The 13,902-nt window shown below is 54.3% G+C and overlaps 1 protein-coding gene across 3 annotated transcripts; it reads left to right on the forward strand.

Annotated features, from left to right (window-relative positions):
* On the forward strand, nucleotides 1–13,394 carry LOC138816391 (mitochondrial glutamate carrier 2-like). 3 transcript variants are annotated; one of them, XM_070006098.1, is made up of 10 exons: nucleotides 1–516; nucleotides 5,399–5,558; nucleotides 7,302–7,424; nucleotides 7,529–7,584; nucleotides 8,675–8,765; nucleotides 10,191–10,309; nucleotides 11,650–11,791; nucleotides 11,983–12,137; nucleotides 12,612–12,687; nucleotides 12,957–13,394. In XM_070006098.1, the coding sequence occupies exons 2-10, from the start codon at nucleotides 5,539–5,541 to the stop codon at nucleotides 13,096–13,098; spliced, it is 924 nt and encodes a 307-aa protein (XP_069862199.1). In that variant the 5' UTR covers nucleotides 1–516; nucleotides 5,399–5,538; the 3' UTR covers nucleotides 13,099–13,394. The 3 variants fall into 3 exon arrangements, with proteins under 3 accessions (XP_069862199.1, XP_069862201.1, XP_069862200.1); XM_070006100.1 differs by having other exon boundaries at nucleotides 11,653–11,791; XM_070006099.1 differs by lacking the exon at nucleotides 1–516 and adding an exon at nucleotides 2,700–2,838.
* The last annotated feature ends 508 nt before the right edge of the window (nucleotides 13,395–13,902 follow it).

A 13,902-nucleotide genomic window follows, 5' to 3' on the forward strand; every position in this document is an offset into this window, starting at 1 on the left:
GTCGCAGCTGCCCGCCGAACTCTTCCCCTGCCCTGCAGACCTGTCTTCCGGGTTCTTCCTTGGGATTTTAAAGGATATTTGTGCGTTTGTTTTACTCCCCTTATGCTATCAAGACTCACTCCTCCAGTGTCCTTGGGTGATTTTTAACAAAAGCCTTAGTGAAGAATGAACTGTACAGAACCAGCCAAGAAGGCAGCTGGGAAATGCCCAGATCGGGCTATTGTAAGCCAAAATCCCCCCCTTGCATAGCCATGATGTGCATATCAATGCAGGTGGCCTGGAGACTGAATCCTGGACCAGAGCCTCATTCCTGATGGCATAGAACAAGGATGAATTATCTTATTCTAGCAAAAGCTGTGCAGAACTTTAAGGGCAGTAGAGACATTTTCTCAGGTTTTTGCTGTGGGAAGGAATTGAGTCTTGAGTAAGAAAGCAAAGGCAAGACCAAGTGAAGTCTGACCCGGAGCACTCCAAGAGCGAAGATGAAGAGGGAGTAACCAGCCAGCCAGGGCTCCAGTAAGTACAAGAGACCTTGGGACCCTGGGGACGGATTTCAGGGCCCGCAAACCACAGGCCTGCACGTTGCTTATATAAGGGACTCTCAGATTTCATATCTGTGCATCTTCTCGTACCAACTCCGTGCATATACCAGTACTGAGGCTTAAAGTCAGGGCCTGGGCATTGTCCCTTAGCTTTACACCCAAGACTAGTATTTTGCCATTTTGGTTTTTTTTTTTTTTTGTAGTTAATTGGGGATTAAGAGTTTTACAGATAGACTTGGCTGCCTGGGCTGGTATTGAACCCCAATCAGATGTCAGCATCCTTTGTAGTTAGGGTTACATGTATGAGCCACCAGCCCACCCAACTCTTTTTTTTTTTTTTTTTTGGTCGTGGGGCCTGAACTCTGGGCCTGGGCGCTGTCCCTCAACTCTTCAGCTCAAGGCGAACACTCTACCCCTTGAGCCACAACACCACTTCCAGCTTTTCTGCTTATGTGGTGCTGAGGAATGGAACCCAGGGCCTCATGCATGCAAGGCAAGCGCTCTACCACTGAGCCACCTTCCCAGCCCAATCACCAACTCTTTTTGGGGTCCAGTCATGGGGCCTGAACTCTGGGCCTGGGTGCTGTCCCTCAGCTTTTCAGCTCAAAGCTAGCACTCTACCACTTGAGCCACAGCACCACTTCCGGTTTTTTTTTTCTTTTTGCTTATGTGGTGCTGCGGAATTGAACCCAGGGCCTCATGCATGCAAGGCAAGCGCTCTACCACTGAGCCACCTTCCCAGCCCAATCACCAACTCTTTAAGTCATCTCTTAGATAACTTGATGGTACTGACCTAATACATCAGTGTCCAGAGTGTCTTCCATTGACTTCGTCCTTCTGTCTCCAGCGCTGTGCATTCCTTGTCACCCTCTGTGTGATGACTCTTCATGACACCTTTCCAGATTCCAATCTTAACATCTCCACCTGCTGCCATGGTGGTTTTTGTTTCATATTTCAACTTGCAATACTAAAATGATTGACATCTTAATGTCCAGAGTGTTTCTCATAATAGACATACATACATATAATATCTTGCCTGCTTTTAAAATCCTGTTTTACGTTGCATACCTCACCCCTCATGGTGCCATCCATTTACATTCACACGTCATGCACTGCTGCTTACTTGTCTCACTTGCTCATTTGCTTGCTTTCGTCCTCTTATAATAATGGTAAAGTCTTAATCTGCTGACATTTCATCTCCAACTGAAACCTGGTACCCAGTGTCTAATCCCCCTCCCCCTCCATAGCCCCTGGTAACTGTTCCACTGCTGTCTTTGAACTTGTCTATTCAAAGACTGGAATGGTACAGTATTTGCCCTTTCCTGGCCCGTTTCCCTTGGCATGATTTCAAGATCCATCCACCCATGGCCAGTGTCAGTTTCCTTTCTGAACAGGACTGTGTGCTGCCATATTCTGCTCATCCAGTCTTCCCTTAGGGGTGCCTTAGTATCTTCCAGGGTTGACAGGTTGGAGAGAGGTGCTCTGTTGGTGCCAGCCAGTGAAAGAATGTGTCAGGCACTGCGTTTTAGTTTCTAGTCTTGGACCTTAAAGAAAGACAACTGGCCTATAGAAATGAGTAGGTAAATACTTATGCAGATCTTCTGGGTCTGCAGTTGCTAGATCTTACACCAGTCCATACACCCAGGTTGCAGTTGCTAGATCTTACGCCAGTTGTTCAATAGTGTAAGGAGCTGCCATACTCAGCTGCCGTCACATTTTACATCCCTACCAGTAAAGCACAGGAGCTGGTTTCTCCAGCCCCCCACCGTTTGGGCAGGGCTTCTCACGCAGGATGCTCTGGGGTCAGAGGGGGGTGCTCCCACTGCAAGGGACAGACTGCGTGAGTGGAATGGCCGCTGGGAAAGCGAGTGGGGCGTGCCAGACCCGAGGGCCCCGGTTCCGTTCCCACTCCTGCACAGAGAGGCCGGGAGGCAGGTTAGCTTCTGGCCCTACTGCAGAAATGTTTCCATTGTATCGATTCTCCCTGGTTTGTCCACCCCTCTGAGTCTTGGCCAAATCACTGCCCGGCTAAACGGAACTTTTGTGTGGAGCCCTACTTCAGCGAAGCGGGGTGGCTGCCTGCCAGGTTGGGGGGATCTCACGAGGCCGTGCGGCCTCTCTGGGGTTTGATTCAAATCAAACCGAGGGAGTTGGGGAGTGGAGGTGAGGCTGGGACGCGGAAGGGAGGAGGAGGCCACCCAGGAATCAGGAGGGCGGGACTGTGGACAGGACCCAGGGACAAACCAGCCCTCCCCACAGCGCAGCGGCGAGCTGGAGGGCTCCCTCCCGGAGACAGGTAAGCCTTGCCTCTGCTAGGCCAAGGTTCCCGCAATCGAGGGGGCGGGAGGGAGTCCCCTGCCTGCCAAGGGCATCCTGGGTAGAATCCAGGCCGGAGGGCAGGGTACTTCCTGGTAAGGAGTCAAGAAGTCACTTGTGCTGTGAGGGCCTGGATCAGACACCCGACCCAGCAGGAGCTCAGTGTGGGCTAAGGGCACGGAGCAAGCACACAAGTCTTGGGTCAAGCAGGCAAGGGCTACCTGGGCCACACGTAGTTGGCTTCCTCCACAGCAGGGACTCCCACAGCCCCTGTTGGGTGGGGAGTCAGGTTATAAGCAGCAGTAACCCGGGAGGCGGGCTGGGACTTGTACTCGGCAGGATCCCAGAGGGCAGGCTAGATAGCAAGGTGTATTGGGGGACATGATGCCAGCCTAGATGCCACTCAGAGGCCCGAGAACAATTTGTAACTTACCCAAGGTTGCGGAGAGAACACCCCGTGCAGCAGGGAAGGATGCGGGGCTGGGAGTGGTGGGCAGTGCCGGCCTGGCAGCTCCGCCCTGGAGGCTGACTGGAGGGGCGCTCGGGGGCAGGGGGAGGCAGGGGACTTGGCTCTTTTGCCTGCAGTGCAGGAGCCAGGCCCACCCTTGTGTTACTAATTACTACTTAGAGTGAATTACTTAAGACAGATCCTAAGCCCACATTCTACCACTCAGTACCCTACACACAAAAGATAGAGGGCTGGGAAGGCGGCTCAGTGGTAGAGCGCTTGCCTTGCATGCATGAGGCCCTGGGTTCGATTCCTCAGCACCACATAAGCAAAAAGAAAAAAGCTGGAAGTGGCGCTGTGGCTCAAGTGGTAGAGCGCTAGCCTTGAGCTGAGGAGTTGAGGGACAGCGCCCAGGCCCAGAGTTCAGGCCCCATGACTGACAAAAAAAATAGTTCAAGCTGGAGACCCCAAAAAACTCCTAGGCCCCACTAGTTTTCTGCACTAGGTTGACTAGCTCTGTGGAAGTGAGCGGCCTTGGGGCTCCATCGGAGTGGGAAGGTAGGCAGAGTGGAATGCCAGTCTCTCCTCCCATCAGTGACCCTGACCTGCTCCCCGACACAGATCGCCTCCTGAGAAAGCCATCTGTGCCGGGCTCCAAAGCACAACCCTGGCGCACCTGCCTTGTTCCCGAACGCTGAGGGCAGGTGTGGAGCACACGCCTAAAACCAAGGCAGCCGAGAGACCCTTCTCCCCGTCTCCATACCACGAACCTGCTACTAACCTTCGTTCTGCCTCTTGCGTGGCCCCGGAGCCCGCCCTCCCACCCTGTCAGGTTACTGCTCAGAACAGCTGCCCTGGAGAGGACCCTGCATTCGGGCTCGGGAGTGGGGGTGGCAGGGCCCCAGGCTGCCCCTGGGAGTCAGGTGTCTGGCCCAACCTACTGGTCAGCTGAGTGCCTCACACTGGCTAGACTGGTGCTCTAGCAGGTGATCCATGCCCCCGGTCTACTGCTTGCTGATTATGTGGTAGATGATGTCAATTTCTGAGGTTGGTCTTGAGAGATTTCCATCCCTCCAATCTCAGCTTGAGTGGCCAGAATTGTAGGTTACCACTATTACATTTGTGTGTGTGTGTGTGTGTGTGTGTGTGTGTGTGAATGCGCACACGCGCGTGCACTTAAGATTTTTCACCCCAGACTGGTACTACCACTTGAGCTACATCTCCATTTCCGGATTTTTTATTTTTATTTTTTATTTTTGTCGGTTGTGGGGATTGAACTCTGGGCCTGGGCACTGTCCCTGTGTTCTTCAGCTCTAGGTGAGTGCTCTACCACTTGAGCCACAGTGCCACTTCCAGTTTTTTTTTTGTTTTGTTTTTGCTTTTGCTTTTGTTTTGTTTTCCAGGGCTGAGGACCAAACCCAGGGCCTTGTGCGCACCGGGCAGGCGCCCTTCCGCTGGGCTAAACCCCCAGCCCCCCACTTCCAGTTTTCTGAGTGGTTTATTGTAGATGAGAGTCTCACGGACTTACCTGCCCTGGGCTGGCTTTGAACTGTGATCCTCAGATCTCAGCCTCCTGAGTAGCTGGATGGCAGGCGTGAGCCACCAGGTGCCCGATGGATTTTTGTTGTTTTTTTTTTCTGGTTAGAGATATTTGGATTTATCTGGCGGGCTTCAAGCCTTGGTCCTCAGCCAACAGGACTGCAACCAGCTATTGAGATCAGGTCTCCGCGTTAGGCTTGGGCTTGCCTCAAATTATAATCCTCTCCCATCTTGTCCCCCAGGTAAGTAGGGTTACAGGCAGGAGCCATTGTTGGCCAGTTGACCAGAGACTTTAACCCTGCCCAGAGAGGCTCCAGCAAGCCCTAGATAGACCCATGTTTCTGGCTGCCTTTGCATTTACACCTCTCCTTTTATTATTGTGTGGTAGGACTTGAACTCGGGACCTCCTGGTGCTGTACCTTTTGAGCTTCCATTTCTGTTTTTTTGCTGGTCAACTGGAGATAAGTTTCATAGACTTTCCTGCCCGGACCTCCTGAGTAGCTAGGATGACAGGTGTAAGCCCTTTTTCTTATATGACACCCCCACCCCCCAGCTCCCAAAGCTCTGTCTAGGAAGGGGAAGTCCCAGAGCAAGCTGGCGGTGGTGAGCTGAAGCGAAGGAAACGCACCACTTCCTCCTCTGGACCCAGCCAGCAGCCCCTGCCAGAGGGCCCGGTGACTCCACCCCTCCAGAATGTCCAGCCAGGATCTGAGGTACGCTAGCCCAGGGAAACGCCAGGCCTGGGTGGGGAGAAGATGGATGCTGGGAGGAGAGCCCCCCCGGCCCCCAACTTAGCTGACTAGTCTGTGGAGTTGGCAGCATTTGTGTTCTTAGCAAAAGTTAAGACATCACCTAATTAGATTCATTTGTGAGGAAATCTACCACCCAGATATTTCACTCGTTTGCCTTTGGCCTGTAAGATAAGAACATTTTTACTACGCCCCACGGGGTCTGAGAAAGCTTTTCCTTTTGTTGGTTGGTCATGGGGCTTGAACTCTGGGCCTGCATGCTGTTCCCCAGCTCTTCAGCTCAAGGCTAGCGCTCTACCACATGAGCCCCAGCTCTGGTGGTTCATTGGAGATAAGAGTCTCATGGAGTTTCTTGCCTGGGCTGGCTTTGAACCGTGATCCTCAGATCTCAGCCTCCTGAGTGCTAGGATGACAGGCGTGAGCCACTGGTGCCCAGCAAAGCTTTTATATTTTCTGTGTCTTTATTTCTCTAGCTTTTTTTTTTTTTTTTTAACCAATCTTGGAGCTTGAACTTGGGACCTGGGCCCTGTCCCTGATCCTCTTTGTGCTCAAGGGTAGCGCTCTACCACTTGAGCCACAGTGCTGCCCCTTCTTCTGGCCTTTTCTGAGTAGTTTATTGGAGATACCGAGGCTCATGGACTTTGCTGCCTAGGCTGGCTTTGAACTGCAACCTTCAGATCTCACCTCCTAAGTAGCGAGGATTACAGGCATGAGCCACTGCTTGGTACCTGACTTCTCAAATATTTTATGGGAGACCGGGTACTGTCTCTGAGAGCTTTTTTCTTTCTTTTTTTTTTTTTTTTTTTTTTTTTTGGCAAGGCTAGAGAAAAGCTACTTGAGCCATAGCTCCAGTTCTGGCTTTTTGGTGGTTAATTGGAGATAAAAGTCTTACAGGCTGAGTGCTGGTACTCAAGCCTGTAATCCTAGCTACTTAGGAGACTGAGATCCCAGGGCCAGGGTTTGAGGCCAGCCTGGGCTGAAAAGTCTCTTGTGAGACTTTCTTCTTCAGTTAACCACCGGAAAACCAGGAGTGGTGCTGTGGTTCAAAGTGGTAGAATGCTAGACTTGAGCTGAAGAGCTCGGGGATAGTGCCCTCTGTCCAAGCCCCACAAGTGACAAAAACGAAGACGTCTCAGAGACGTTCCTGCCCGGGCTGGCTTCAGACCGTGATCCTCAGATCTCAGCCTTCGGAGTAGCTGGGATGACAGGCGGGAGCTGCTGGCGGACGGCTTATGCGCTCTTCCTAACAATGGCTCTGACTGGCCCCACACCTTAGTTCTTAGGACCCTCACAAACACCATGGGCAGGTTTTACGCTGGGGAAAGGAAGGTAATGTGCTCAAGGAGACAGCGCAGCTCCAGCTTCTGCCTGAGCTTGTTGGTTCGTTTGAAAACTTGTCTACGCATGGTTGCAAGGGTGAGAGGTCGGGGCACTGCAACTGGAGGAAAGGCCCTGAGGCAGAGCTGAAGCCCGAGGGGGCCCTTCAGGGGTCTCCTTCCCAGAGTCCCCTGTGGAGTCAGGTCACAAGGTGGGAGGGAGGCATTGTGGGCTCCCAGATCCGGGTGACAGACAGCACTGGAAGGGCGTCTCTCAGCAGCTCCCAGCAGGCCACGGGGCCAGCAGCTGCTTCCTCTGCCCTTCTACCCAGTCCCAGCTGTGTCCAGCCCCCTCCCCCCATTCACTGCCTCTCTCCTTCCCATGGCCTAGTATCACCGCCAAACTCATCAATGGAGGTGTAGCAGGGCTCGTGGGAGTGACCTGCGTGTTCCCCATCGACTTGGCCAAGACCCGACTACAGAACCAGCACGGCAAGGATGTGTACAGAGGAATGTAGGTATTGCGGGGCTGGGGATGTGGTCTGCATCGAGAGCACGGGAGAGGCTGGCTGGCAACGCCCCGGTGATCCTGAACTTGCCTGTCTGGTCTCTTTCCAGGGTAGACTGCCTGGTGAAGACGGCCCGCATGGAGGGTTTCCTGGGCATGTACCGAGGTGGGCTGCGCCGGTGCGGACGGTGGGCGTGGATGGGCTGCAGGCTGTGGGCGTGTAGCATATTGCCGGAGGGCTGCTGGACCACATGGTTCCCCTGCATCGCCTGGCCTTTCCGGCCCCTTCACATCAGTGCGCACTTGTGCCACATGGAAAGCCAGGGAGCCCTGTCTCATCCCAGTGTTTCTCCAGCTAACTAGACAAAGGGTGGACAGGGCTGTGAGCAATTCCCCAACATGACCCCAGGAGACCGCTGGCCACCTGCGGCGTCCCTGCCCGCCATCGGGTCTCGGCTGGTGCTTCATGCTAAGAGATGTTGTTCCACCACCTGAGAAACACATTGGAAACCTGCGCACACTACCCAGCTGCCCAGGGTGCAGGGAACATGAAATCAGCAGGCCCTGTCTCGGGCTCACGGTGGGGAGCTGCATGTACCACCAGGACAAGGGTGCTTGGTTCCTGGACATGGTTCCACAGGGAATGAGCATTAAAAAAAAGAAAACGGGCCGGACGCCGGTGGCTCACGCCTGTCATCCTAGCTACTCAGGAGGCTGAGATCTGAGGAGTCAAAGCCAGCCCGGGCAGGAAAGTCAGTGAGACTCTTTATCTTCAAATAAACCACTAGAAAACCGGAAGTGGCGCTGTGGCTCAAGTGGTAGAGCACTCGCCTTGAGCTGAAGAGCTGAGGGACAGCGCCCAGGCCTAGAGTTCAAGCCCCGTGACCAACAAAAAAAAAGAAAGAAAGAAAATGGGCTGGGAAGGTGGCTCAGTGGTAGAGTGCTCACCTAGCATGCATGAAGCCCTGGGTTCGATTCCTCAGTACCACATACATAGAAATAGCTGGAAGTGGCGCTGTGGCTCAAGTGGTAGAGTGCTAACGGTGAGCATAATAAAGCTCAGGGACAGTGCCTGGGACCCGAGTTCAAGCCTCAGGATCAGCCCCCCCCCCTCCCCAAGAAAAATAGCCTAAGGAGCTTTGCTGGACTCCCTGGGGTGGCCTTGTACTGTGCCTAAAGTAAGTGCTGTGTGTCCTTCACTCCAGAGCCTGCCCGGCCTGTGCCGAAGGGACTCACATTTTCATGCCTCACCGCAGGTGCTGCAGTGAACCTTACCTTGGTCACTCCAGAGAAGGCCATCAAGCTAGCAGCTAATGACTTCTTCCGGCAGTTGCTCATGGAAGACAGGTACAGTTTGGTGGGGGCAGGGGTAAAAAATCCTTCACTGTGGGGCTGGGAAGGTGGCTCAGTGGTAGAGCGCTTGCCTGGCATGCATGAGGCCCTGGGTTCGATTCCTCAGCACCACAGAAGCATTAAGTGGCACTGTGGCTCAAGTGTAGAGTGCTAACCTTGAGCTGAAGAGCTGAGGGACAGCGCCCAGGCCCAGAATTCAGGCCCCACGATGGGCAAAAAAAAAAATCCTTCACTGTGTGTCATTTTGGGGGCAGAGGATTGCAAATGTGACTCAGTTTACCTCTCAGAAGTGTACACATGGGGCTGGGAAGGTGGCTCAGTGGTAGAGCGCTTGCCTTGCATGCTCCAGGCCCTGGGTTCGATTCCTCAGCACCACATAAGCAAAAAGAAAAAAGTCGGAAGTGGCGCTGTGGCTCAAGTGGTAGAGCGCTAGCCTTGAACTGAAGAGCTGAGGGACAGCGCCCAGCCCCAGAGTTCAGGCCCCACGACCGGACCCAAAACACACACACACACACACACACACACACACACACACACACACACACACACACACACACACACACACACACACACACACACACACACACACACACACACACACACACACACACACACACACACACACACACACACACCATCTGTTCTGACAGCTAGAACAGAGGGACAGAATGTTCCAGAATGTGGGAAAGACAGGTAGATGGCATATTCACAAGCATACAGGTCCAGGCTACACAGGAAGCTGAGATCTGAGGATCAAAGCTCAAAGCCAGCCAGAGCAGACAAATCTGAGACATAAAAATCAGGAACTTGGGTGGTGGTGGCTCACACCTATAATTCTAGCTACTCAGAGGAGGCTGAGATCTAAGGATTGCAGTTCGAAGCCAACCCACCCAGGAAAGTCTGTGAGGCTTATCTTCAATTGACCACCAGAAAACCAGATGTGGCTCTGTGGCTCAAAGTGATAGAGCGCTAGCGTTGAGCAAACAAAGCTCGGAAATAGCACCTAGGCCCTGTGTTCAAGCCCCAGAATTTCCAAAATAAAAAAAAAAGAACTGTAAGCCTGGTTAAAGTGGCTTTGAGCAAGAAAGCTAAGCACGAGTACAAGGCCCGAGTTCAGTCCCCAGTACCAGCACAAAACAGTACAGAACATCTGAATATACACACATAGCATCGAGTAGCTGGTGATTCTTTACAGTCAGAGTCCAAGCCTCCTTGGGTTCTCTGTCCTCCCACTGCCCTAGGGACAGTATTTAGGAGGTCAGGAGTCTGACAGCATCTTTCAATTTAGTCTCAGGAGACTGAGCCTGAGGATTGGGTTCTTTACCCAGGCTGGGTGGGTAGGACCCCGTGGTGACAGGTCAGGGTATGGGGACAGGTCTATCTAGCCTGGGACTAAAGGACTGATCCCTGGTGCCACAGGACACAGCGGGACCTGAAGATGGAGATGCTGGCCGGCTGTGGGGCTGGAATGTGCCAGGTGGTGGTTACCTGCCCCATGGAAATGCTGAAGATCCAGCTGCAGGATGCTGGGCGCCTGGGTAAGGTGTACCCCGTCTTATCTTCAGCCTGGGGAGGCTGGCGTCAGAACAGATCGCATCCACCTCCCTCCTGTGCTCTGTCTGGCCCCTGTCCAAGCCAATGGAAGCCTTTATCCGACAGCTTATCCCTTCCAGTACTCTCATGCAGAACCCGGGCACCCCAATACTTCCGTCGGACCTCCTTGATACTTGGGCTGGGATCCCTGAAGATTTTAAGGATAGGAACTGGGCGAGTGGCTCTGTGGAGGAGCATGAGGGGCCTGGGTCTGTCCCCCGCTCCAGGGTGGGGGTCGGGATAGGGCTGTATTCGTATGCCACAGCAGCTAGCTTTTAACACACAGAAAGGCATAAAAAGGAAGAAAACTGCTCCAATTTTTTGTGCCCTTTCCTAAATCCTGAGTCCTGAAGATGCAGAAAAGCAAGGGTTGGCCCCGCTTTCCCAGCGGAAGGAGCCAGCTGCCCCTCAATCCCCTCCTCCCCACCCCCCCCCAACCAATATGCCCAGTATAGCCTCTGTTAAGGACTGGGCAGTCCAGCTGTGCAAGAATTCAGTCAGGCTCTAGAGTGGATTAGATCAGCCTGAAGCAAGGGGAACTCCAGGAAGAATAAGAGGTCAGGCTCTAGAATCGCCCCCAGTGTGTCTGCAAGAGACAGAGACAGATTCTTTATCAAGGTAGCCTTTGAACCTGGCTGACAAGTGCTAGCATTCCTCGAGGGACCCGGGGCTCAAGTGGTAGATTAACTGCCTAGCCAGCACAATACCCCGAGTTCAAGCCCCGGTGTTCGCACCCCTACCCTCACCAAAATGTGTGTGTTGGAGACAGTCTCACCAATATAGCTTAAGCTGGCCTGGGACTCAAGGCCCTCCTTTGCTACCGTGCCCAGATAATAGGCTCTGCATACGCATCTAAAATGGGTTGACATCTACAAGTCAAGCTCTATAAAATGAAGGAGGGCGTGAAGGAGATGTTCAGCCTAATCTTAGAGTGGCATCTGAAGGGAAGACCAGAGAGGTTCATTTCTTTGTCCTGAAGAGCTTACAGGTTAAAACTATCTCAAAAAAAAAAAAAAAATCAGAGATGGTTTAGAAATGGGCAAACGATCAAAACCGGTCCTGAGGTCCTTAGGGACTGGGTTGTGCTGTGACAGAGCAAGACAGATTGGGCTACCGTTATGTGAGGTAATGCCCGCCTGGGACCCAAAGCTCTGACACGGGGACCATCTCCACCGTGCCGGCGTGATTCCAGCGCTAGCAGTGGGGACCTAACACCCTTCGGGGAGGGGGCAGCAACCTGCCGGGCGTGGTGGAGATGGAAGCTGGCCTTTGCTTTCCCTCCCAGCAGCCCACCCGCTGGACTCCGCCCACAGCGCCGGCATGCCGTCCGCCTCCAGACGCCCGTCTGCCACGCTCATTGCCCAGGAGCTGCTTCGCACGGAGGGCCTGTCTGGTCTCTACAAGGGTCTGGGAGCCACTCTCCTCAGGTGAGCCCTCTTCCTGACGTGGGACACTGCAGCCCTTGAGGCCGGCCGGGCCCCGGCGGGATTGCCCACCCCTTCCTCCCAGCCTGCGGGGGCCGGGGCCGGGAGCACCTGTACCTCCACCACCACAGGGGGCTGTGTGTGACCTGGGGGGAGGAAGCAGGTGCAGCCACGCAGCTCTTCTTCCTCCGTAGGGACATCCCCTTTTCCATCCTCTACTTCCCCCTGTTCGCCAACCTCAACCACCTCGGGGTCCATGAGCACACAGGAAAGGCGTCCTTCGCTCACTCCTTCCTGTCGGGCTGTGCGGCAGGGTCCGTGGCGGCAGCCGCGGTCACCCCCCTGGACGGTACGTGCGCAGAAGCGAGGGTGAGGGGCGGGGTTTCGGGGCTGGCCCGCTCTGTGGATCGGGCCTCCGTCTAACTGCCCATGGCTGCCGGGGGCCGGTCAGCCGCGGTCCTCACAGCAGGGCAGTGGCCCAAGGGGGTCTCACTGCTGCCAGCACCGCTTCAGGTCACCCCTCCTGGAAAGCAGGGGTCCCCCTCACCCAATTGCTTTGGCTTCCCCTGGCAAGGGGGTGCCCTGGCTGCCAATGACGGCCGACCTTTTAGAACTTGAGGCCGAGGTGGGAGGTGAATCCTCACGGGGCCACAGCTGGCCCCGCTCCCACGGGGACGCTTTGCAGCCCAGGTGCCCCAGGGCGATATGGCCGTGGAGGAAGGCGGGTGAGGTCACGCAGGCCTTGTGCCTGTATGCTCTAAAGGGATCGGACCGCTGTGTCGAGCGCGAGATGTTCATTGCTTGTCTCAACTTTCCAATCTAGTTCTGAAAACTCGAATCCAAACCCTCAAGAAAGGGGTGGGTGAGGAGACCTACAGCGGGGTCACGGACTGTGCCAGGTAAGATGGAACCCGAGACCGCGTTGAAACCCGCTTTTCCCTTTCATCTCTCCACCATGTTTCCACCCCAAGGGTGGAGCCACTCGAGCCTCTGTAGTGTGGCCGGACTACGCATAGAACTGGAGAGGCCTGGCTTCCTCCTGCCACCCCCTCCTGTTGCCCCAGCCTGCATGCTAACGCACCTGTGTCTCCAGCCTACACAGCAAGCCCCGAGCCAGCCTGTCAGGACAAAGGATCCACAGCTCATACAAGGCTCTCCTTCTCCACAGGAAACTCTGGACTCAGGAGGGACCCTGGGCCTTCATGAAGGGCGCGGGCTGCAGGGCCCTGGTCATAGCGCCTCTCTTCGGCATCGCCCAGGGGGTCTACTTTGTCGGGATTGGAGAGCATGTCTTAAAGTACCTTGAGTAGACCTAGAGCCCGTCCTGCCCTGTAGTACTACCTCAGTTACAGACGCAGCAGCGGAGTCTACAGCCCTTTCTTCATGAAATCTGAATTTCCTTTGGGGGGGAGGCTGCCAGAGATGCCCAGAATCCCCTAACCACCTGTTTCTAACAAGAATAATCCTTGTTTTTGGCTGGAAAGACAGAAGGGTTATTTTTTTTTTTTTTTCAGTTAACATTTCCAATTCACACCCAGGTTCAGTATCCCTGAGTTGGTGTGAGGGTTAAATGTTGTTTTATGTTGGATTAAAAACCTTACTGTGAGCGCTAGCATTGATGTGGAGCAAACGGGACCAGGGCTAGAGCGTGGCTGAGCTAGGAGCCTCCTCGCCCCAGATCAACAGCCAAGTCCGACCGGCTCTCCTACAGTGCAGGCCCAGGCCCTTCCCGTGGCGTCCCTGAATGGGTAGGGCCTCCCTGTGTAATTGAGGGGCGCGGCGGCGCTTTCACGCTGGGCTTTGAGTCCTGCTTCTGGCTCCTGTCTGCAACACCTCGAGGAGCTGACAGTTCTCCACACAGGCAGTTCCTTTCCCCACAGGCTGCTTCAGAGGAAATAACGTCACACAGACGGGGTCCGTCAGTCCTAAGAAAATCTTGTTCCATGAGCTGCTGCTACATCTGTTCCCACCTCCCGGGAGACGTGGGTCTGTGACGAGAGAATGGTGTTTTTCTCCCCAGCTCTGCCACACAGCACCTGTAAGGCTTTGCGTGGCTCTCAGCTGTCACTGGACAAGGAACGGAGGGAGGCTTGTGAGCGTTAGTCTAGCATAAG

This window comes from Dipodomys merriami, unplaced genomic scaffold, assembly GCF_024711535.1.
Source record: "Dipodomys merriami isolate MVZ:Mamm:240054 unplaced genomic scaffold, mDipMer1.0.p SCAF_696, whole genome shotgun sequence".
NCBI lineage: Eukaryota > Metazoa > Chordata > Mammalia > Rodentia > Heteromyidae > Dipodomys > Dipodomys merriami.